We start from the raw sequence: 24111 nt of genomic DNA, 5'->3' as shown, positions 1-24111 counted from the left end.
CAGTGAGAACAAGCAGCCTGCTTGAGCTCAGAGAAAGCGGAAGATACATACCTGTAGCAGATATTGTCTGAGGACAGCAGGCTGATTGTTCTCACAAACCCTCCCTCCTCCCCTTTGGAGTTGTTTTTGTTTCATTTTTGTTATTCATTTAACTGAGCGGGAGCGGTCGCGCACGGTTGGGAAGACGGCTGCGCATGCGTGGTGGGCGTGCTCTGTGCACTGGACCTCGCGTGAGACTTTTGGAGTTTGCTAGGGAAACTCTCCGGTTCTGAGGGGCTGCCGTGGACGTCACCCATCAGTGAGAACAATCAGCCTGCTGTCCTCGGAGAATACCTGCTACAGGTATGTATCTTCCGCTTTTTTGAGGGACACCCTTACTGCACCCATGCCACATCCTTTTTGAATCTGTATCCCCGGGATATACACGTGCAAATAGCAGCTTTGTAAAATTGCTGTTTGCATGTATATGCAGACTAGGTGTGTAAATGTTTCCAGGATGACACTGAGACACAGAATATCTCAGCTTTAGTTCCCTGCAAATAGTATATCTTAAAAATTCATTTTTTAAGCTTCAGGACAGAACCCAGGATTTTGTTGAACCTACTAATACTATTGCTAGGTGCTCTTTCAAAATAAGTGGAGTAGTGAACAGTCCATGCACAGAATACATCCATTACACAGTCGAGCATCTGCTGCATAGTAAAACCTGTGCTTTCTGAACAACTTTTCCCATTTGATCTTACAAATACCCATAAAGAACTTATGTTTTTTTTGGAAGGGAACTGTACGTAATTATCCATGCTGGGAAAATCACTCCAGGATGCTGGCAGGCCCAAACTTTACTTTCAAGTTGGTCCCCTTTAGAGTCAAAAAATTTGGATGATTTTTCAGGAGACATGTTTAAAGAAGTTTCACGACTTGTATTTCCATGAATGTTTTTGGAATCCTTTCTTATGAGGTTGAATATGTGGACCATTACATTGATTTTTATTTTTGTCAAACAGGTAAAAGCAGCCTTCACACGTTGTTATAACAAAGAGGCACATCTGACCCCATATTCGCTACAGTTTGTCAAGGCATCTAAACGGGGAACATCCGCCACATTAGATTCAGAATTAAATGAAGAGCTAAATCTGGAGGATTCTCAGTCTGAAGATAAAGGAGATGATATTGAAGCAGATGGAATGATCAAGGTAGTTTATTCATCTGGTAGTTCTGTGGTCTTGCATTTTGTCAATTATTACTCTACTAGTAAAAAAGGCCCGTTTCTGACACAAATGAAACGGGCGCTAGCAAGGTTTTCCTCGGAGTGTGTGTGTTTGGGAGAGTGTATGTGAGAGTGAGTGTTTGAGAGTCAGAGTGAAAGTGTGAGTCCAATCCATGCTCCTCTGTCACCTGGCCCCTCCATTCATCCCTATCCAGCAATTCCGCTGTCTCCCTGAGGCCTGCCCTGCAATCCATATGCATCCATGGCCATCTGTCCCCTCCATTCATCCCTATCCAGCAATTCCCCTCTCCATGAGTCCTGCCCTTCCAATCCATGCCCCTTTGTCACCTGGCCCCTGCATTTTTCCCTATCCAGCATTTCCCCTCTCTGCCTGAGGCCTGCCCTGCAATCCATATCCATCCATGGCCATCTGTCCCCTCCATTCATCCCTATCCAGCAATTCCCCTCTCCCTGAGTCCTGTCCTTCCAATCCATGCTCCTCTTTCACCTGGCCCCTCCATTCATCCCTATCCAGCAATTCCCCTCTCTGCCTGAGGCCTGCCCTGCAATCCATATGCATCCATGCCCATCTGTGCCCTCCATTCATCCCTATCCAGCAATTCCCCTCTCCCTGAGTCCTGCCCTTCCAATCCATGCCCATCCATGCTCATCTGTCACCTGGCCCCTCCATTTTTCCCTATCCAGCATTTCCCCTCTCTGCCTGAGGCCTGCCCTGCAATCCATATCCATCCATGGCCATCTGTCCCCTCCATTCATCCCTATTCAGCAATTCCCGTCTCCCTGAGTCCTGCTCTTCCAATCCATGCCCATCCATGCTCATCTGTCACCTGGCCCCTCCATTTTTCCCTATCCAGCAATTGCCCTGTCTCCCTGAGGCCTGCCCTGCAATCCATATCCATCCATGCCCATCTGTCCCCTCTATTCATCCCTATCCAGCAATTTCCCTCTCTCCCTGAGTCCTGCCCTCCCAATCCATGCCCATCCATGCTCCTCTGTCCCCTGCCCCCTCCATTCATCCCTTTCCAGCAATTGCCCTCTCTCCCTGAGCCCTGCCCTCCCAATCCATGCCCATCCATGCTCCTCTGTCCCCTGCCGCCTCCATTCATCCTTTTCCAGCAAGTCCCCTGTCTCCCTTCCATGACCCCCCCTTGCATCCATGCTCCTCTCTCTCCCATGTCCCAGCCTGGGCAGCCCTCTTCTTCCCCCCCCCCCCCCCCCTTCGCATCTATGGTGTCGTTTCTCCCCTGCCCTCCCGCTCCCATTGTTTTTCTTTTGTGGCCACCCTCTTCGCTCCCCCCAACATGGTTTTTATTTTTTTTTCTTGTTTTTAAATGTACCTCCGTGGCGGTTCCGGCAGCGAAGCGTCAGGGAAGGAGGCGGTGCTCCCGACGTCTAGGTTTCCCTTCGCTGTGTTCCGCCTTCTTTTGACGTCATCCTTGATGTCAGAAGAAGGCGGAACACAGCGAAGGGAAGGCTAGACGTTGAGAGCGCCGCCTCCTTCCCTGACGCTTCGCTGCCGAGCGTTGTGATTGGATGAGTGTCATTGCTCCGCCCTCGACGTCATCACGTTTGACGCGTGGGCGGGGCAGACACAATGCGATCTCACCCCCTTCACTTTTGGCTAACAGAGGCTTCATTCGAACGTTGGAGGTGCGTTTTATATAGAGAGATTATCATAACTTTCCATTTAGTACATGATAGTTTCTGCATTTTCTCTTTTAACACTAGAATTCTTTTGATAGTTTTTAAAATGGATTAAAAAAAATAACAGGACCAATATTCAAATAAGAGTCATATGTGATGAGTGATTTGTATATATTAGTTGTTCCCAATAGATTTAGTTTAGGCCTGCAGATTGGCAGGTCTTAACTAAACGGATAGTAGTGACGAGTGCCTTGCATATATCAGTGGTTCCCAAACCTGCTCCTGGAGACACCCCAGTGAGTCAGGTTTTCAAGATATTGACAGTGCCTCCACTGCATGCAAATCTTGACCGGAGGAGTAGCCTAGTGGTTAGTGCAGCGGATTTTGATCTTGGGGAACTGGGTTCAATTCCCACTGCAGCTCCTTGTGACTCTGGGCAAGTCACTTAACCCTCCATTGCCACAGGTACAAATAAGTACCTGTATATACTATGTAAACCGCTTTGAATGTAGTTGCAAAAACCACAGAAAGGCGGTATATCAAGTCCCATTCCCTTTCGTTTCATGAATATTTATTGTGGATATCCTGAAAACCTGACTGGCAGGAGTGCCTCCAGGACCAGATTTGGGAACCACTAGCCTATATATTCTGTGCTGTTGAATATACACATATATTCAAAAGATGGCTCTGGCATTTAACTATGGTTGTCACTACCATTGAAAATTGGGCTTAACAATATTTATGACAGTAAGAAACACCATAATGCATTCATAGGTTCCAGTGTTGGCATGGAAAGTGTGGAAAACACCAGAAAGTTCCGATTCCTTCCGATTCCAAGTGTTTATATTGAGTGGATGTGTAAGCCTAGTTGCTGATCCGGAAACTTACAGGCTGGTGCTCAAACTAAAACCAGAGCAAGGTAAACTCCTACCTGGAAGACTCTGAAGTTTTGATTTTGTTTTCTGAAGGTTGAGCTTTGTACAGCTTGAATATTGCCAAAACATTTCTCTGCTGAAGAAGATAATTTACATAATTTGACTGGTTAAATAGATAACCTTGTATGTAGAGCAGTGTGTTTTTACCCTCATTTGTTTGTGTTCCTTCATCACTAGTTAGTTATAACTCGGTTTCTATCATATATTAATGCTGTTTGTTTAAATACACGTCTTATTAACTTTAAAACTTTTTTGTTATCCAAGTTGCTCATTTTCAAACCACATAGACTTACAGAATTACGTAGTAACCTATGTAACTTCGTAAGTCTATGCTTTGAAAGTGAGCTTCTAAATGTATTATAATACTTCTACGAGGACAAGCAGGCATAATATTCTCACATGTGGGTGATTTCATCAGTTTCTAATCTCTCCTCAGCACGTCAAACTTTGCCTTTTTGGTGCCTTTCCTTTTTCAGGATTTTTTTTCTCATAATTCTTCTTTTGCTTTAATTGTGTTCAATTTATTGTTTTTTTTTTCAAATTATTTTTCATTTTTTTCTTTTTCAGCCTTTGGGGGGCCCCTGAGCCGTTTTTTTGGCCAGGAAGCATCAACCATTTTCGGGTATGGAGGTACTCGAGCTTCCCAGGCCATTGAACCTTTTGATTTTGCATCAGCTGTTTTTCCCTCCATGTCATCAAGGGTGCTGAGTGGCTTCAAGAAGTGTACTCAATGCAATAGGGCTATTTCAAGCACAGACTCCCATAAGCACTGGGACATACAGTGTAGCCTCTGATTGCTCCTGCAAACGAGGACACTTAAGGCCTGCAGAGTCCAACGTCAAAAACCTTTTGCCTTCTGCATCAGCATCAAGCATGGCAGAAGATTCAGCATTCAGTGTGGAATCTGTGTCGGCATTAACATCGGGTGAACAGACACAACATTGAAGGGTCCAGCATCAGACTCGGTACTGTGACCATATAAGGACTTTATGTCCTCATCAGTGCTGTGTGTATCGAGGGGCATGCAAGGCAAAAACCTAAGAAGCATTGCCATTGTTGTCCCTCTAGGCACTCTGCCCACATCTCCCCTGAATCAACGTCCTTGATAAATGGGAAGCATCCATGCTGCAGTGACCTCTCCTCTACAACTTATTTCTCAATCAAGAGCTTCTGAGGTCTTCAAGATCTCCTACACCTGCACAGGCTATAACTGAAGCTGCGATCACACCTCTTTCTCAACTAGTACCGACGCCTGCTCTACAGGAGGAAATCTGGGGTATGCTCAAAGAGGAGCTTTCAGGGCTACTGCATACACAGTCTATTTAGGCTTACAGGGTGCTTGTACACATTTATCACACCTTTAATTCCAGAGATATAAAAAGCCAAACTTTACAATTTTCTCGTGCCGCAAATTTTTCGGATCAAGTTTGCTCCAAGTTTTCTTCATGGAAATCTCTCATGAAGATTTTTTTATTATTTTGTTTAATAGAGCACAAAAAGTTGAACAAGATGGTCAAGTTTTGTTTCTCTCAACAAAATATTGCCGGAGATACAGTGTCTCAAAGTTGCCGAAATCTCTGAGTCATACTATAGAAGGCTGCAGTATGGGGTCAAACAGATTACTATATCTCAGCAAGTATTGCATCGGCGAACGTAAAACTTTACCAATGTTCATTGGGGCCATGTATGAATGTTCACAGAAAATTTCATCGAAATCCTTGATGGTCCCGCAGGGACCACCAGACCACTTCACATGGAATGACTCATAAGAGGGACTTCGGAAAAAAAGATTGCGTTGGAGTCAAAAACACATAGTAAAATTTTTTTAGGTATCTTAAAAGCAGGAAGCCGGCAAAAGAATCAGTTGGAACGCTAGATGACCGAGGAGTAAAAGGGGCATTCAGGGAAGACAAAGCCGTAGTGGAGAGATTAAATGACTTCTTTGCTTCGGTCTTCACTGAGGATGATTTGGGTGGGATACCGGTGCCGGAAATGGTATTCGAAGCTGACAAGCCAGAGAAACTTAATGAATTCTCTGTAAACCTGGAGGATGTAATGGGGCAGTTCTACAAACTGAAGAGTAGCAAATCTCCTGGACCGGATGGTATTCATCTCAGCGTACTGATAGAACTGAAGAGTGAGCTTGCGGAGCTATTGTTAGTAATATGTAATTATCCTTAAAAATGAAGCATGGTACCGGAAGATTGGAGGGTGGCCAATGTAATGCCGATTTTTAAAAAAAGGTTCCAGAGGAGATCCAGGAAATTATAGACCGGTGAGTCTGACGTTGGTAGCCGGGCAAAATGGTGGAGACTATTATAAAGAACAAAATTACAGAGCATATTCAAAAGCATGAATTAATGAGACAAAGTCAACATGGATTTAGTGAAGGGAAATCTTGCCTCACCAATCTACTACATTTCTTTGAAGGGGTGAACAAACACGTGGATAAAGGTGAGCTGGTTGATTCTCAGGCATATTTTCAAAACACTTAGCCTTCCAAAGTTCCATAGAAACCTGTGGAACTTTGGAAGGCTAAGTGCTTTGAAAATATGCAAGATTGTGTATCTGGATTTTCAGAAGGCGTTTTACAAAGTACCTCATGAAAGACTCCAGAGGAAATTGGAGAGTCATGGGATAGGAGGTAGTATTCTATTGTGGATTAAAAACTGGTTAAAAGATAGAAAACAGAGAGTAGGGTTAAATGGTCAGTATTCTCAATGGAGAAGGGTAGTTAGTGGGGTTCCCCAGGGCTCTGTGCTGGGACCACTGCTTTTTAACATATTTATAAATGAGCTAGAGATGGGAGTAACTAGTGAGGTAATTAAATTGGCTGATGACACAAAGTTATTCAAAGTCGTTAAAGTGCGGGAGGATTGTGAAAAATTACAAGAGGACCTTATGAGACTGGGAGACTGAGTGTCTAAATGGCAGATGATGTGCAAAGTGATGCATGTGGGAAAGAGGAACCCGAATTATAGCTACATCATGCAAGGTTCCATGTTAGGAGTCACGGACCAAGAAAGGGATCTAGGTGAAGTAGGAAGTACTCCTGTAGCCAGGACCTACCCACCAGAAGATGTACTATCCTCTCGCACCGAGGATAAATCTCCAATGGCTGACCGGGAGGAAAAGGTTAGAACAGCTATCTACTTGGCGATTCAATCATTAGGAATGTAGATAGCTGGGTGGCTGGTGGACAGGAGGATCGCCTGGTGACTTGCCTGCCTGGTGCGAAGGTGGCGGACCTCACGTGGCACCTAGATAGGATTTTAGATAGTGCTGGGGAGGAGCCGGCTGTCTTGGTACATGTGGGTACCAATGACGTAGGAAAATGTGGGAGAGAGGTTCTGGAAGTCAAATTTAGGCTTTTAGGAAGAAAGCTCAAATCCAGATCCTCTAGGGTGGCATTTTCTGAAATACTACCCATTCCACGCGCAGGGCCCAAGAGGCAGGCAGAGCTCCAATGCGTGGATGAGACGATGGTGCAGGGAGGATGGTTTTAGATTTGTTAGGAGCTGGGCAACATTCTGGGGAAGGGGGAGCATATTCCTTAACGATGGGCTCCATCTTAACCAGGGTGGGACCAGGCTGCTGGCGTCAAATTTTAAACTAGATATGGGGGAAAGGCCGACAGTCGCACAACAGCACATGGTTTGGGATAAGGTATCTTGCAAGGATACCTCACAAACAGGGAAGTACATAAGTACATAAGTAATGCCATACTGGGAAAAGACCAAGGGTCCATCGAGCCCAGCATCCTGTCCACGACAGCGGCCAATCCAGGCCAAGGGCACCTGGCACGCTTCCCAAACGTACAAACATTCTATACATGTTATTCCTGGAATTTTTGAGTTTTCCAAGTCCGTTTAGTAGCGGTTTATGGACTTGTCCTTTAGGAAACCGTCCAACCCCTTTTTAAACTCTGCTAAGCTAACCGCCTTCACCACTTTCTCCGGCAACGAATTCCAGAGTTTAATTACACGTTGGGTGAAGAAAAATTTTCTCCGATTTGTTTTAAATTTACTACACTGTAGTTTCATCGCATGCCCCCTAGTCCTAGTATTTTTGGAAAGCGTGAACAGACGCTTCACATCCACCTGTTCCACTCCACTCATTATTTTATATACCTCTATCATGTCTCCCCTTAGCCGTCTCTTCTCCAAGCTGTATAGCCCTAGCCTCCTTAGTCTTTCTTCATAGGGAAGTCGTCCCATCCCCGCTATCATTTTAGTCACCCTTCGCTGCACCTTTTCCAATTCTGCTGTACCTTTCTTGAGATGTGGCAACCAGAATTGAACACAATACTCAAGGTGCGGTCGCACCATGGAGCGATACAACGGCATTATAACATCCTCACACCTGTTTTCCATACCTTTCCTGATAATACCCAACATTCTATTCGCTTTCTTAGCCGCAGCAGCACACTGAGCAGAAGGTTTCAGTGTGTTATCGACGACGACACCCAGATCCCTTTCTTGGTCTGTAACTCCTAACGTGGAACCTTGCATGACATAGCTATAATTTGGGTTCTTTTTTCCCACATGCATCACCTTGCACTTGCTCACATTAAACATCATCTGCCATTTAGCCGCCCAGTCTCCCAGTCTCGTAAGGTCCTCTTGTAATTTTTCACAATCCTGTCGCGATTTAACGACTTTGAATAACTTTGTGTCATCAGCAAATTTAATTACCTCGCTAGTTACTCCCATCTCTAAATCATTTATGAATATATTAAAAAGCAGCGGTCCTAGCACGGACCCCTGAGGAACCCCACTAACTACCCTTCTCCATTGTGAATACTGCCCATTTAACCCCACTCTCTGTTTCCTATCCTTCAACCAGTTTTTAATCCACAATAGGACATTTCCTCCTATCCCATGACCCTCCAATTTCCTCTGTAGCCTTTCATGAGGTACCTTGTCAAACGCCTTTTGAAAATCCAGATACACAATATCAACCGACTCCCCTTTGTCCACATGTTTGTTCACTCCTTCAAAGAATTGAAGTAAATTGGTCAGGCAAGATTTCCCCACACAAAAGCCATGTTGACTTGGTCTCAGTAATTCATGTCCTCGGATGTGCTCTGTAATTTTGTTTTTGATAATAGCCTCTACCATTTTCCCCGGCACCGACGTCAGACTCACCGGTCTATAATTTCCCGGATCTCCCCTGGAGCCTTTTTTAAAAATGGGCGTTACATTGGCCACCCTCCAATCTTCCGGTACCACGCTCGATTTTAAGGATAAGTTGCATATCACTAGCAGTAGCTCCGCAAGCTCGTTTTTCAGTTCTATCAGTACTCTAGGATGAATACCATCCGGTCCAGGAGATTTGCTACTCTTCAGTTTGCCGAACTGCCCCATTACGTCCTCCAGGTTTACCGTGAAGTCAGTAAGTTTCTCCGACTCGTCCGCTTGAAATATCATTTCCGACACCGGTATCCCACCCAAATCTTCCTCGGTGAAGACCGAAGCAAAGAATTCATTCAGTCTCTCCGCTACGTCTTTGTCTTCCTTGATCGCCCCTTTTACCCCTCGGTCATCCAGCGGCCCAACTGATTCTTTTGCCGGCTTCCTGCTTTTAATATACCGAAAAATTTTTTTACTATGTTTTTTTGCCTCTAATGCTATCTTTTTTTCATACTCCCTCTTGGCCTTCTTAATCTGCGCCTTGCATTTGCTTTGACACTCCTTATGCTGTTTCTTGTTATTTTCAGACGGTTCCTTCTTCCATTTTCTGAAGGCGTTTCTTTTAGCCCTAATAGCTTCCTTCACCTCACTTTTCAACCAGGCCGGGTGTCTTTTGGACTTCCGTCTTTCTTTTCTAATTCGCGGAATATGTATGGCCTGGGCCTCCAGGATGGTATTTTTGAACAGCGTCCACGCCTGTTGTACAGTTTTTACTCTCTCAGTTGCCCCCCTAAGTTTTTTTTTTACCGTTCTTCTCATTTTATCATAGTCTTCTTTTTTAAAGTTAAACGCTAACGTATTTGACTTTCTGTGTACAGTTACTTCAAGGTTGATGTCAAAACTGATCATATTATGGTCACTGTTATCAAGCGGCCCCAGTACCATAACGTCCCTCACCAGATCATGCGCTCCACTAAGGACCAAGTCTAGAATTTTTCCTTCTCTCGTCGGCTCCTGCCAGGTAGGTTTTCTGGATAGTGAGGTTGCCCAAGAGACCGTAGTAGGCCAGGTGCCTTTAAATACAACTAAAGATCAGACAAAAGGTGAGAAATCAATAGTGTCAAGCACTAAGCATCATGCAAATAGGAACAACAAACATTCTCTGAAATGTCTATATGCAAATGCTAGGAGTCTAAGAAATAAGATGGGAGAGTTGGAATATATTGCACTAAATGAAAAACTGGATATAATAGGCATTTACTGAGACCTGGTGGAAGGAGGATAACCAGTGGGACACTGTCATACCGGGTGTCCTGTTTCTGTGATTGGTGAGCCCTTAGGTTCCCTAAGGCCCCGCAGGTCCTTAGAGGACAGCCGTGCACCCCGAATCTTCACCCGCGGCGGCCGCCGTTCACCAAGGGTTGAGCCCCCAGCTGCAGGCGGCCAGTAGGACTGCTGGAACCGCGGGGTGACGGCTGACCTGGCTGGTCGTCAGTAACACCGTCTAGGACGCTCAGTCTCTGAAAGGTAGCTAGCGAGGGCGGCTAGCACTCCGTAAGGATAAGTAGCCCGGTCTCTGAAAGGTAGCTAGCGAGGGCGGCTAGCACTCCGTAAGGATAAGTAGCCCAGTCTCTGAAAGGTAGCTAGCGAGGGCGGCTAGCACTCCGTAAGGATAAGAAGCACAATTTCTGAAAGGTAGCTAGCAAGGGCGGCTAGCACTCCGTAAGGATAAGCAGCACAGTTTCTGAAAGGTAGCTAGCAAGGGCGGCTAGCACTCCGTAAGGATAAGTAGCACAGTTTCTGAAAGGTAGCTAGCAAGGGCGGCTAGCACTCCGTAAGGATAAGTAGCACAGTCTCTGAAAGGTAGCTAGCAAGGGCGGCTAGCACTCCGTAAGGATAAGTAGCACAGTCTCTGGAAGGCAGCTAGCAAGGGCGGCTAGCACTCCGTAAGGATAAGTAGCACAGTCTCTGGAAGGTAGCTAGCAAGGGCGGCTAGCACTCCGTACAATCCCACTGTGCAGGCTTCTGATACACGAAACGGAAGCACTGAGTCTTCTAGCTCCCATGTTTAAATATTGCGCCGTTCCGCCCCCTCGACGGGAGGAGAACCAACCCGGACGGCGATGGGGCTTGAGGATTGGCCGGCCCGCCCTCCAGGCGGAGTCTGAGTCCCGGCGCGCCAATCTGGCGTGTTGTGGGAGGAGCCTCCGCACCGATCCGCCCAGGGCAAAGGAAGCGCCAGCGCACCGCTCCACTCTCCGGGACCCGCGTTTGTTCCAGCGGGTCGCTGGGCTTGGCCCGCCCCGCGGCAGCGCCGGCTTCCCCGGAGGTCCGTCCCCACAGCCCTGGACGCCGCGAGGCCCGTCGACCATCGCTCCCTACCCCGGGAGCGCAGGTAGGCACGTGAAACGTGACAGTATCCTCCCTGGATGCCCCCTCCTCCCCGGGGCCGGGTTTGGAAGGAAACCGGGCATGAAAGGCTCTGATCAGATCCCGCGCATGTACGTTTTCCGCGGGTTCCCAGGAGTTGTCCTCGGAACCAAAATGCTTCCAAGACAATAAGTAATATAGCCTTTTCCGTCGCCTCTTTGAATCCAGAACGTCCTCCACCTCATACTCCGGATCGGGAGTGGCTTCTAGAGCTTCGGCCTCTTGCCGTTGAGGGTGCCATCGGGACCCTCGAAACCTTTTCAACAGGGAAATGTGGAAGGCGTTATGCACCCGTAGGGTACTCGGTAATTGCAACCGGTAGGTTACTGTTCCAATTCGTGATTGGATTGCAAACGGTCCAATGTATCGAGGTCCCAACCTCCGGGAGGGCACCCGGAGTCGTAGATATCTTGTGCTTAACCATACCTTCTGCCCCGGCTGTAACACTGGAGCGGGTCGCCGGTGGCGATCTGCGAAGACCTTGTATTTGGCCGCAGTTCTCTGCAATTGTTTCCGGGCCATCTCCCAGACCCTCTGTAGATCAGCCAGAGTTTGATTAACCATGGGGGTCGGAGATGTAGAAGGGAACGGTGCTGGAAGCCGAGGATGTCGTCCATATACCACAAAGAACGGAGAGTCTCCCGAGGCCGAGTGGTCACTGTGGTTATATGCAAACTCGGCCCAAGGAAGCAAAGAGGCCCAGTTATCTTGCCGCTTGTTGACAAACGCCCGCAAAAATCCCTTCAATGTCTGGTTAATCCTTTCAACCATGCCATTGGTTTGAGGATGGTAGGCCGATGAAAAGTGGGTCTCTACCCCCAATGCCGTACATAATGCTCTCCAGAAGCGTGAAGTGAATTGGGGTCCTCAATCACTGATGATCCGAATGGGCAGCCCATGAAGCCGGAAAATGTGTTGAATGAAGTATTGGGCTAAGGTGGCCGCCGATGGTAGTCCCGGCAACGGAACAAAGTGGGCCATCCTGGACAGCCGGTCAACCACCACCCAAATTACCGTGTGGCCCCGGGAGCTGGGGAGGTCAGTGATGAAATCCATGGATAACTCCGTCCAAGGGACTGTCGGTACGGACAGCGGTTGCAAGTCCCCTACAGGAGGCCCAATTACTGGCTTAGTCCGAGCACACACAGGACAAGTGATGACGAATTGGAGAATGTCCCGCCTCATATGAGACCACTGATACTGTCTTGCAATGAAACGGAGGGTCTTTTGATACCCGAAGTGTCCGGCCCATCTGGACGAATGTCCCCACTGCATTACTTTTTCTCTATCGGCGGGGGGCACTACTTCCTTTATAGGAGTGACTCCTCCTGCAGCCGCACCGAGACATGCCGGATCCAACATGGGATGGATCTCCGTTGTCTCTTCTGGAACCTCAAATGCTCTGGAGAGAGAATCTGCAGGAGTATTCTGAGCCGCAGCCCGAAACACCAGTTGAAAGTGAAATCTGGCAAAAAACAACGACCACCGGGCCTGCCGGGGATTCAGCCGTTGGGCCTCTTGCAGATACAGAAGATTCTTGTGGTCAGTGATCACCGTAAACCGGTGTTCGGTTCCCTCCAGCAGATGCCTCCATTCCTGTAAGGCTAATTTTAATGCTAAGAGTTCTCTATCCCCTACCGTATAGTTACGTTCCGCCGGGGAGAATTTACGAGAGAAGAAGGAGCAAGGTTGACGCCGGCCTTTGGGGTTGACTTGGGAGAGGACCGCCCCAGCCCCCAAAGCGGACGCATCCACTTCCACAATAAAGGGTTTCTCAGGATCCGGGGCCAACAGGATGGGTGCTGAGTTGAACGCCTCCTTCACGTGGCGGAAAGCCGCTTGTGCCTCTGGCGGCCAATCCCGGACCTTCGTGTTCTTCCTAGTGAGCGCCGTCAGCGGCGCTGTCAGTTGCGAATACTGAGGTATAAACTGGCGATAGTAGTTCGCAAATCCCAGAAAACGTTGTAGCGCTTTCAATCCCAGTGGTTGAGGCCATTCCCGAATAGCGCGGAGTTTGTCAGGCTCCATCTGCAGGCCCCCGGGTAACAGAATGTGTCCTAAAAAAGGCAGCGACCGCTGATGAAAGGCGCACTTACTGAGCTTGGCGAACAGGCGGGGTTGCCGCAACCGTTGCAGCACAGCGCGCACATGACTTACATGCTCGGCGGGGTTCTGGGAAAAAATCAAGATGTCGTCCAGGTATACTATCACCGTGGAGTTCAACAAATCCTCGAGCACGAAATTGATGAATCGTTGGAACACTGCAGGGGCGTTGCATAGGCCAAACGGCATCACCCGATACTCAAAATGTCCCTCGTGAGTATTAAATGCCGTCTTCCATTCGTCCCCCTGCCGGATTCGAACCAAGTTATAGGCCCCCCGCAAGTCTAATTTAGTAAAAATCTGGGCTCCTTACAGCCTGTCAAAGAGTTCAGGAATGAGTGGTAGGGGAAAACGATCCTTTACCGTGATGGCATTTAACCCTCGATAATCAATACAGGGCCTCAAGGAGCCATCCTTCTTGGTAACAAAAAAGAATCCGGCCCCAGCAGGGGACGTAGAGGGGCGGATGAACCCTTTCCGAAGATTCCCCCTGACGTACTCTTGCATCACCTTGGATTCTTCCTGGGACAAGGTGTACAGTCGACCCCGGGGTGGCATAGCATCTGCCATTAACCTAATGGCACAGTCGAAAGACCAATGAGGCGGTAGGATCTCCGCCTCCACTGGACTGAATACATCTGCAAAGGCCCGGTAATCCATAGGCAGGGAACCTAGATCTGCCCGCGCCCCCTGCGGCACCATAGCCAATGCGGGACAGCTGCCCGGTTGGCCCTTACCACAGCTCCCCCGACAGGTGCTACCCCAAGACCGGATAGTTCCCCCGTTCCAGTGAATCACGGGACTATGACACCGGAGCCATGGCAAGCCTAGAACCACCGGATGAATGGTCCGGGATAGCACCAGGAACTGAACCTCCTCCCGTTGATCCTCCCCCACCTGCAATTCCAAAAAAGGGGTGATCTCCGTGACCGGCTGAGGTAAGGTAGTTCCTTGAATGGTGGTTACTTGCAGCGCCGGTTGACGAGGAAGCGTAGGCCAGCCCATCTGTTGCAACAGTTCATAGCCAATAAAGTTGCCCCCCGACCCAGAGTCCACCAGGGCCCGAGTCTGGATCATGGTCTCGTGCCACCGTAGAGTTACCGGCAGTGTTACCAGGGAATCCGGTAGGGGAGCGGAGTGCCCCAAGACCCCTCCCCTCAAGGTGCCTTGGGGGAAGCATTTCCCGCCCGAGCGGGACAAGCACGGATGAAATGCCCGGCCTCACCACAATAGAGGCATAGCCCGTCCCACAAGCGCTTCTTCCTGTACGAAGGAGCCAGCCGTTGACGGCCAATCACCATTGGTTCTTCCCCATATTCCTTGGAGTCCTGGGTCTCACGGCGAGGGGACGGGCCCTTACCGGCCTGAGCCGGTCCCCGCGCCCACTTTTGCCGTTCAGCCCGGGCTCTAGCTCGCTCCTGGAACCGGGTATCTACACGTATACAGAGAGAAATCAGGGCATCCAATTGCCCCGGGACCTCACGTCCTGCCAATTCGTCCTTGATTCGCTCTTGCAGTCCTTCCATAAAAATTGCCATCAGGGACTCCGGGTTCCAACGCAGTTCCGTGGCTAGAGTCCGAAAACAAATGGCATAATCAGCCACCGTACCCTCGCCCTGTTGGATCCGCAGCATTTCCGACGCCACGGACGATGGTCTGCCCGGAAGGTCAAACACCATGCGGAAACAGCGCTGAAATTCTCCCTAGTCGTCTAAGATGGGGTCCTGCTGTTCGTTTAAGGGGGACACCCATGCCAGGGCCTTCCCCTCGCATGGGCCCATAATATATCCCACTTTACTTTGGTCTGAAGAAAATGCCTCCGGTTGCATCCGGAAGGCCAGGTTGCACTGATTGAGGAACCCCCGGCAGCCTCCGGGGGCCCCATCATACCGTGCTGGTTCAGGGAACCGAGGTCCCGTGCGGAACCCTCCCAATCGGGGAGCCGCTGCGGCCCCCTGGACCGCAGCGGCCTGGTTCTGTACCTGAAGCGTAGAGAGTTGAGCACACATTCTGGAGCGCCCCTGACAGGGCGTTCAGCTGCTCCTGCTGAAGTACCTTGGCCAGGTCCCGTAGATCAGGCTGCGTAGGCGAGCTCATGGCTTCCGTTTCCTGTCCTGTTTCTGTGATTGGTGAGCCCTTAGGTTCCCTAAGGCCCCGCAGGTCCTTAGAGGACAGCCGTGCACCCCGAATCTTCACCCGCGGCGGCCGCCGTTCACCAAGGGTTGAGCCCCCAGCTGCAGGCGGCCAGCAGGACTGCTGGAACCGCGGGGTGACGGCTGACCTGGCTGGTCGTCAGTAACACCGTCTAGGACGCTCAGTCTCTGAAAGGTAGCTAGCAAGGGCGGCTAGCCCTCCGTAAGGATAAGTAGCACAGTCTCTGAAGGGTAGCTAGCTAGGGCGGCTAGCACTCCGTAAGGATAAGTAGCACAGTCTCTGAAAGGTAGCTAGCAAGGGCGGCTAGCACTCCGTAAGGTTAAGTAGCACAGTCTCTGAAAGGTAGCTAGCAAGGGCGGCTAGCACTCCGTAAGGATAAGTAGCCCGGTCTCTGAAAGGTAGCTAGCAAGGGCGGCTAGCACTCCGTAAGGATAAGTAGCCCGGTCTCTGAAAGGTAGCTAGCGAGGGCGGCTAGCACTCCGTAAGGATAAGTAGCACAGTCTCTGAAAGGTAGCTAGCAAGGGCGGCTAGCACTCCGTAAGGATAAGTAGCCCAGTCTCTGGAAGGTAGCTAGCAAGGGCGGCTAGCACTTTGTACAATCCCACTGTGCAGGCTTCTGATACACGAAACGGAAGCACTGAGTCATCTAGCTCCCATGTTTAAATATTGCGCCGTTCCGCCCCCTCGTCGGGAGGAGAACCAACCAACCCGGACCTGGAAGGCGATGGGGCTTGAGGATTGGCCGGCCCGCCCTCCAGGCGGAGTCTGAGTCCCGGCGCGCCAATCCGGCGTGTTGTGGGAGGAGCCTCCGCACCGATCCGCCCAGGGCAAAGGAAGCGTCGACGCCACCATCTTGGCCGGCGCAACGCTCCACTCTCCGGGACCCGCGTTTGTTCCAGCGGGTCGCCGGGCTTGGCCCACCCCGCGGCAGCGCCGGCTTCCCCGGAGGTCCGTCCCCGCAGCCCTGGACGCCGCGAGGCCCGTCGACCATCGCTCCCTACCCCGGGAGCGCAGGTAGGCACGTGAAACGTGACACCGGGGTACAAATTATATCGTTGTGATAGGCTGGACCGGACTGGTGGAGGGGTAGCATTGTATATTACAAATTCAGCAGGACACAAATCACACCTTTGAATCATTGTGGGTTGAAATTCCATGTAGAAAAGGGAAAAGGATGGTGATAGGAGTCCGCCTCGCCAGGATGAGCAGGAGGACGCAGAAATGATAAAAGGAATCGGAGATGCAAACAAAATGGGCAATGCGATAATAATGGGTGACTTCAATTACCCAAATATAGACTGCGCAAATGTGACATTGGGATACGCTAGAGAGGTACAATTCCTTGATGAAAGGACAGCTTTATGGAGCAGCTGGTGCAGGAGCCGACGAGAGAAGGAAAAATTCTAGACTTGGGCCTTAGTGGAGCGCATGATCTGGTGAGGAACGTTATGGTACTGGGGCCGCTTGATAACAGTGATCACAATATGATCAGTTTTGATATCAACCTTGAAGTAACTATACATAGGAAGTCAAATACGTTATCGTTTAACTTTAAAAAAGGAGACTTTGATAAAATGAGAAGAACGGTTAAGAGAAAACTTAGAAGGGCAACTGAGAGGGTAAAAACTGTACAACAGGCATGGATGCTATTCAAAAATACCATCCTGGAGGCCCAGGCCAAACATATTCCGCGAATTAGAAAAGAAAGATGGAAGTCCAAAAGACAGCCGGCGTGGTTAAAAAGTGAGGTGAAGGAAGCTATTAGGGCTAAAAGAAACGCCTTCAGAAAATGGAAGAAGGAACCATCTGAAAATAACAAGAAGCAGCATAAGGAGTGTCAAAGCAAATGCAAGGCGCAGATAAAGAAGGCCAAGAGGAATTACGAAAAAAAGATAGCAGTAGAGGCAAAAAAAACATTAAAATTTTTTTTTTTTTGGTATATTAAAAGCAGGAAGCCAGCAAAAAAATCGGTTGGACCGCTGGATGACAGAGGGGTAAAAGGGGCGATCAAGGAAGATAAAGACGTAGCAGAGAGATTAAATGAATTCTTTGCTTTGGTCTTCACCGAGGAAGATGTGGGTGGGATACCGGTGCCAGAAATGGTATTTCAAGCGGACGAGTTGGAGAAACTTACTGAATTCACCTGAGTAAACCTGGAGGACGTAATGGGGCAGTTCAGCAAACTGAAGAGTAGCAAATCACCTGGACCGGATGGTATTCATCCTAGAGTACTGATAGAACTGAAAAATGAACTTGCGGAGCTACTGTTAGTGATATGCAATTTATCCTTAAAATCGAGCGTGGTACCGGAAGATTGGAGGGTGGCCAATGTAACGCCAATTTTCAAAAAAGGTTCCAGGGGAGATCCGGGAAATTATAGACCGGTGAGTCTGACGTTGGTGCTGGGGAAAATGGTAGAGGCTATTATTAAAAACAAAATTACAGAGCACATCCGAGGACATGGATTACTGAGACCAAATCAGCATGGCTTTAGTGTGGGGAAATCTTGCCTGACCAATTTACTTCAGTTCTTTGAAGCAGTAAACAAACATGTGGACAAAGGAGAGCCGGTTGATATTGTGTCACAGTATCTGGATTTTCAAAAGGCGTTTGACAAGGTGCCTCATGAAAGGCTACAGAGGAAATTGGAGGGTCATGGGATAGGAGGAAATGTCCTATTGTGGATTAAAAACTGGTTGAAGGATAGGAAACAGAGAGTGGGGTTAAATGGGCAGTACAAAGTATGGCATAGAATACTACTTAACTTCTGGTTGAAGGATAGGAAACAGAGAGTGGGGTTAAATGGGCAGTACAAAGTATGGCATAGACTACTACTTAACTTCAGCTCGCAGGGTCAGTGAGCTTCAGGCCCTAGTGGCGGATCCACCTTACACTAAATTTCATCATAACAGAGCAGTTCTCCGCATGCACCCTAAGTTCCTGCCTCAGGTTGTGTTGGAGTTCCAGCTGACCGTTCTTCCAGTGTTCTTTCCCAAACCTCATACCGATCCAGGTGACAGCACAGTGCATACCTTGAACTGCAAGCGAGCATTGGCCTTTTATTTGGAACAGAGTTGGCCCTACAGACAGTCCACCCAGCTTGTTTCTTTTGATCCCAACAGGATGGGAGTTGCCATCGGGAAATGCACAATCTCAAATTGGCTGGCAGATTGAATTTCATTCACTTATGCCCAGGGTGGGCTGACTCTTTTGAGGGTTATGTCAAGGCTTATAATGTCAGAGCCATGGTGGCATTAGTAGCCCATTTGCTGTCAGCCATAGTCTTCAGTCCACATATTCACATCTCACAACTTTCTTGAGCAGGATATCCAACATGGTTGTCTGTCTGGACAGACAGTTCTGCAGAATTTGTTTGGCTTCTAGAATCCAACTCCACCCTCCTAGGCCTGTTCCAGGCTACACGCTTACACAGTTGTATATGGTTTCAGGTTAATTACTATTTTGCCCTCATCGTTGTGAAGTCTAGTTGACTATGGTTAGTGGTTTTGGTGAGCCTGGTAGCTAGGGATTCCCACCTGTGAGAATATGGCCTGTTTGCCCTAGGAGAAAGTGAAGATATTTACCTGCAGCAAGTATTCTCCAAGGATAGTAAGCCATTCATTGTCACATACCCTCCCAGCTCCCCTTGGAGTTGTTTACATGCTATGTTGTACTGCTGGTCCCACGTTCTCGTGGTGGGGACACTGTGCGTGCTGTTAAAACTGTTTTAGCTTTTTCAAGCTCCACACCAAGTGATGTGGATGACATCACCCACATGTGAGAATGAATGGCCTGCTGTCCTCAGTGAATACTTGCTACAGGTAAGTACCTTTGCTTTTGTAAATAAGTCCATGTATTGTTACATGAGGCAGACTCGACCGTTAAGCAGAGTAGGTGGTCACCTATCATGGCAACTTCTGGAAGGAAGCAGCAAAAAGCAACTGTAGTCAAAGCACAGACTCAAAGAATCATCAACACTTCTATCTCTGTACTCACCATCCTTCTTTCACTCATCTCTTTGACAATCCCCTTGGCATCTCCCACATGGTTCCAGTAAACTGAGCATATCCCTCCCCGCTCCCTTGTAGCCCATCATCTCCTCTGTCATCACCTACACTTTTAGCCCAGCATTTTCTCGTCCATTTATCTCGCTCTCCTTCCACTCTTGAAGCCCTGCAATCTACCTGTACCCCCCCCCCTTCAGTTCAGCAACTCCCTGTCCCCTCTACTTTTGTAGTCCAGCAACTTCCTGGCCCTTCTCCCCCCTCCCCACCTCTATGGTCCAGCATTTCCTATCCTATCTCTCCTTCCCTCCAACTATATGGTCCATGCACCCTTATGGTACAGCATTTCTTGTCCCCCCCCCCTCCCCCCATGGTTCAGCAATTCCTCATCCCCTCTTCCTTTCTGTTCTTCTTTATAATCCAACATGTGCCCTATATTCTCTCTCTTCCCCTCCACCACTATGGTCCAGCATCTCCCTGCCCTCTCTGTTCCCCTCCAAACCTGTGTTCCAGCATCTCCCTGTCTACCCCTCCAGTGTGCAGCAGGGCAGTGGCTCCAAGGGAAAAGCTACTGCATGAAGCACATCATGGTGGCCAAAGTCATGGCTCCTTAAAACCTGACATTGTGCCTTTATTTACTGTGAGCTGCACTCCTTTCCTGAGTTTTTAGCAACAAACCATGCTTATCAGGTTTTTCACTTCCAGTGCATGTAGCTGCTTGTTCTTCCATCTATTGTGCCATCTGCCATTATATCTGAAACCTTCTTGTTGGTTTGAAACTATGTATTAAAACTGGTTGTGCAATGCAGCCTCTTCTCCCTTTCCTTGAACAGGTAGAATTCCTTTAAACGCTAAGTGTTGATCATAGGTTTAAGTATCTGTCCTAAAATGAGGAAGTCTGAGGTGCTGTTTCTAACAGTCACTTTTTCCTGCATGGATAACAACATTAGTTTTGGAATCTTACTTTTGTCTATGATTTCACTAATGATATGGTTCATGTTTTTGCTAGCTGAGGATTCTGGGAGGCATTTAACCTGCCTTGAGACATACATAAGTGCCTATTGGAATGCCAGATGTAAAGGCCGAGGCTAGCTCTGCCACCTGATTTCCTGTTCTCCTTCCTCAGCAAAAGAACCCCCCCCCCCCCAATAACCCCTCTAGCATCTATTGCCCTTATTTGGCAGCCTGACCTCTAGCTGTAGTACTACCTCTAGGGATTGTAGGTGCCATTTTGAACACAGTAGCAGGAGTGGTTGGGCATCTCTTCTGCTTCCATAGACACCAGGGACCATGGGGGCAGGGAGATGTGGGGTTGTGGCATTCTGCCTTAGTCCTTCCTGGGAAAGGGTGGTGGGGAGTGGGGTAATGTGTGTGCATGAAAAATGGAGGCAGTGAATTTAGAAAGCTGTTCCCATGCACATGCGGGGTACGGGAGCATGAATTTTTTCCCCCATGTGTAGCTTTCTAAAATCATTGATCCTGTTCTTTTAGAGCTGGTATACATGTATATTAAAGAACATTCATACTTTGTGGCTCTGTCCATGCTCTGCCCAGAACACACCTACATGTGTGTCACTGCATTCAGTTTTAGGCACATAACTCGTGGTATAATTTTATAAAAGCCTTTATATGGACATACAGAGTTTTTACATGTGGAAAATGTTTATAGAATTGTTTTTTTTGTGTGTGTGTGTATGTATATATATATATATATATATATAAATAAAAGAAAGTTTACAATCTTTTTTGAATATTTTCTCTTAATATTGGCCTGCATTATTGAATGTTAGTACATTAACAACCTAATTTTAGCAAAATTTAATTATCAATGTGATATAATTGTCTAACTTCTAAACTACAGAATCTTTCTCTTCAGGCCAGAAAAGCAAAGTCTTCAAAGACTGAAAAAAGTGGAGAAACCAAAAAAAGCAAGGGGAAGGGAAAGAAGGTCAAATGAGATTGAGATACAAGCAAAAATGGAACCACAGGAACATGGGACGCTCTAATGGTGTTCATTTGTGCAGAAACTTTTGTTCCCAAGGAGAATCACATTTGACAGTTGTGCGATTAAGTGACCTATTATGGTGGAACAGCTGCAATAGTGAGTTCCAAGAACACTCCTACAGCGGTCTGCACTGTGTGTGAAAGTGACTAATAAATTGTTTCTGAATTTGTGTTCAAATGTAAAATGAGTAGGTAAAGAAAGCTAAAGTATTTTTGGTCTGTTTGTGATTTTCAGGCAGGCCAAGCCATGCAATAACACATGCACTGGTTTGCCTATTCGGTCATACTAGATGATATGCCAGTAATGTGTCAGACATTACTGACAGGCTACAGTGGGCTTGCAGCTATTTTTACAGACCTTTTTCCATTTTTTTCTTGCTGTAATGCAGTATTATTTTTGTAAATAGTATATAATGCTGAAAAAGCAGACTTGGTATTTCTTTTGTACATTTTCAAAAATGTAACTCTATCGCATTGTAATAAAATAGGTTTCACAAAATTTTATAAACCATTAGCTTTTTGTCATTGAGAGACTTCACTCAGCTTTCCACCTACATTCCAGCCTCAGTTTAGATGGTTATCAAACTCTGTACAACTAATAAAGATATTATACAGCTCTATACCATTACTGCATTATTTCAGTTTTTGCAAACTAAGCCTTTAGCTTTGTTTTTGCTGCAGTCTTAGAATGACTGCTTCCTTGGGACATTAGAGACCAACATTATGGCAGTCATTTTACAAGCATTATTTATGCTTTAAACTTAACAATCCTGGTACATACACATTTTAGCCACAAACGTATAAGCCAGTATTTTACAAAACGGCAGGACAAAATGTTTAAACCACTAAAATGTGTACAGCTGTTGGGTGGCAGTATGGGGGACTGTCAAGCTACTCCACTCAGCTCCAAGATGCAATACATTTTGCACCACTCCCAGGTGCAATACATCCTGCACTCCAGTGCAGGGCAAAATGTTTTGTATCTCACAGCAGGGCTAAATGTTTTGTACCTCAGAGCAGGGCTAAATGTTTTGGAATGTAGAATGGAGCGTAGTGGTTAGAACACTGGGCTTGACATCCAAGAGTGCCCGATTCAAATCCCACTACTTCTTCTTGTGGTGGTGGGCATGTCACTTAGCCTTCCATTGTCTCAAGTACAAAATTAGATTGTGAGCCCGACAGGAGTTGACCTACTGCTGCAAAAGATGTGAGCAAAATAAATAAACATTTTGCATGTGCTAGACTTTTTTCCCTGAAGGCACTGAATGAACACCAGGGACATGGCAAGGATCTTGCAGATGCTGTGTACTTGTTCTATACAGATAAGTGCTTTAAGTATATACAAAACAAAGAATAGTTATAGCCGATGAAGATTTAGGTGCCAAAGTAATTGCCGGAGAAATTATGACTGGGCAATGGGTACCTCTGAGGCAAAATAAATGATGAGAAAAAATAAATGATTGAATGAAAAGAATACTGTGAAATATATGTTGAAGTTGGTGGAGGGAATTTGTGATCTGGGACCTGTTTGATTTCAAGAAGTATGAGGTACCTAGTAAGAGAAGGAACAACTGCATAATCTGCTGGTATATTACATATTTTTCTAAAATAGTGCCATATGTAAATCAAGACTGGCACTGAACCCTATTGAAAAAAGAAATGTTTAAACTATTTAACAGGAAGTTTTGACTTGTACTCTAAACTGAAGGATCCATGTCTTATTATAGCTCCAACAAATCTCCCTCTACATAGATTTTATCAAACCAATTAAGACCTGTGTAGTAGAGGTGGGATATCAGAGCTTACTATGACATACAATTCAAACTAAACTTAAGTGATCTGTACTGAGGATATTTAATCTCTGTCCTTCCCATGTTTGACTCTGCCAGTGAGGACTAGAAAGGGGATGTGTCTATCACAGAAAAAAAAAACTGTATTCACTTTCACAGGATTCTAATTCAGAAAACAAATATATAGGTTCTGATGCCATTCTAAACTCAGATGTTGCATAAGTCATATGGGGAGAAGTCTCCCTGCAGTTTGAATGTTTGTCCGTCCTATTAACTATGCCTCTGCCTAAGTTTGTTTGTTGGCTTTTTTTCATTGTTTACTGACTTATTTGCATGTGGCCAATTTCCAACAGTAATATGTGATATATTGTTAGCACCACTTAAAAGAAAATCCATAATTGGATAATACAATACCAGCAAATTTCAGGCCAGTGGCTAATATCCCTTGTGTATACAAATTGCAGATGGTCTTTTTGTCCTGTTTGTCTGTCCTAATTAGATTGTAAGCAGGGACTGTCTCTTCATGTTCAAATGTACAGTGCTGCGTACGTCTAATAGCGCTTTAAAAATTATAAGTAGTAGTAATAGTACTCTGATTGCTACTCAATTGACAGACTATTTGGAACTGCACAATATATTACATTATTCTGTCAGACTCCCATAAGGGATATAGCATAGAAACTTTGA

General features: G+C 47.1%; 1 protein-coding gene across 2 annotated transcripts in view; it reads left to right on the top strand.

The window, feature by feature from the left end:
- The window catches only part of RFC1 (replication factor C subunit 1), a 348859-nt gene extending 324918 nt beyond the window's left edge, over positions 1 to 23941 (top strand). Inside the window, exons 24-25 of one of the 2 annotated variants that reach the window (XM_030191305.1) lie at positions 1005 to 1193; positions 21507 to 23941. In XM_030191305.1, the coding sequence (XP_030047165.1) occupies positions 1005 to 1193; positions 21507 to 21587 (270 nt within the window). In that variant the 3' untranslated portion in view covers positions 21588 to 23941. The remainder of the gene's footprint in view (positions 1 to 1004; positions 1194 to 21506) is intronic. The other variant, XM_030191306.1, reaches the window with a different exon arrangement.
- Positions 23942 to 24111: the final 170 nt, after the last annotated feature.

The sequence above is a fragment of the Microcaecilia unicolor genome, chromosome 2 (assembly GCF_901765095.1).
Source record: "Microcaecilia unicolor chromosome 2, aMicUni1.1, whole genome shotgun sequence".
In the NCBI taxonomy this organism is placed as follows: domain Eukaryota; kingdom Metazoa; phylum Chordata; class Amphibia; order Gymnophiona; family Siphonopidae; genus Microcaecilia; species Microcaecilia unicolor.
The sequence above is the reverse complement of the archived record's forward strand: the minus strand, read 5'-3'. Positions and strand labels throughout refer to the sequence as shown.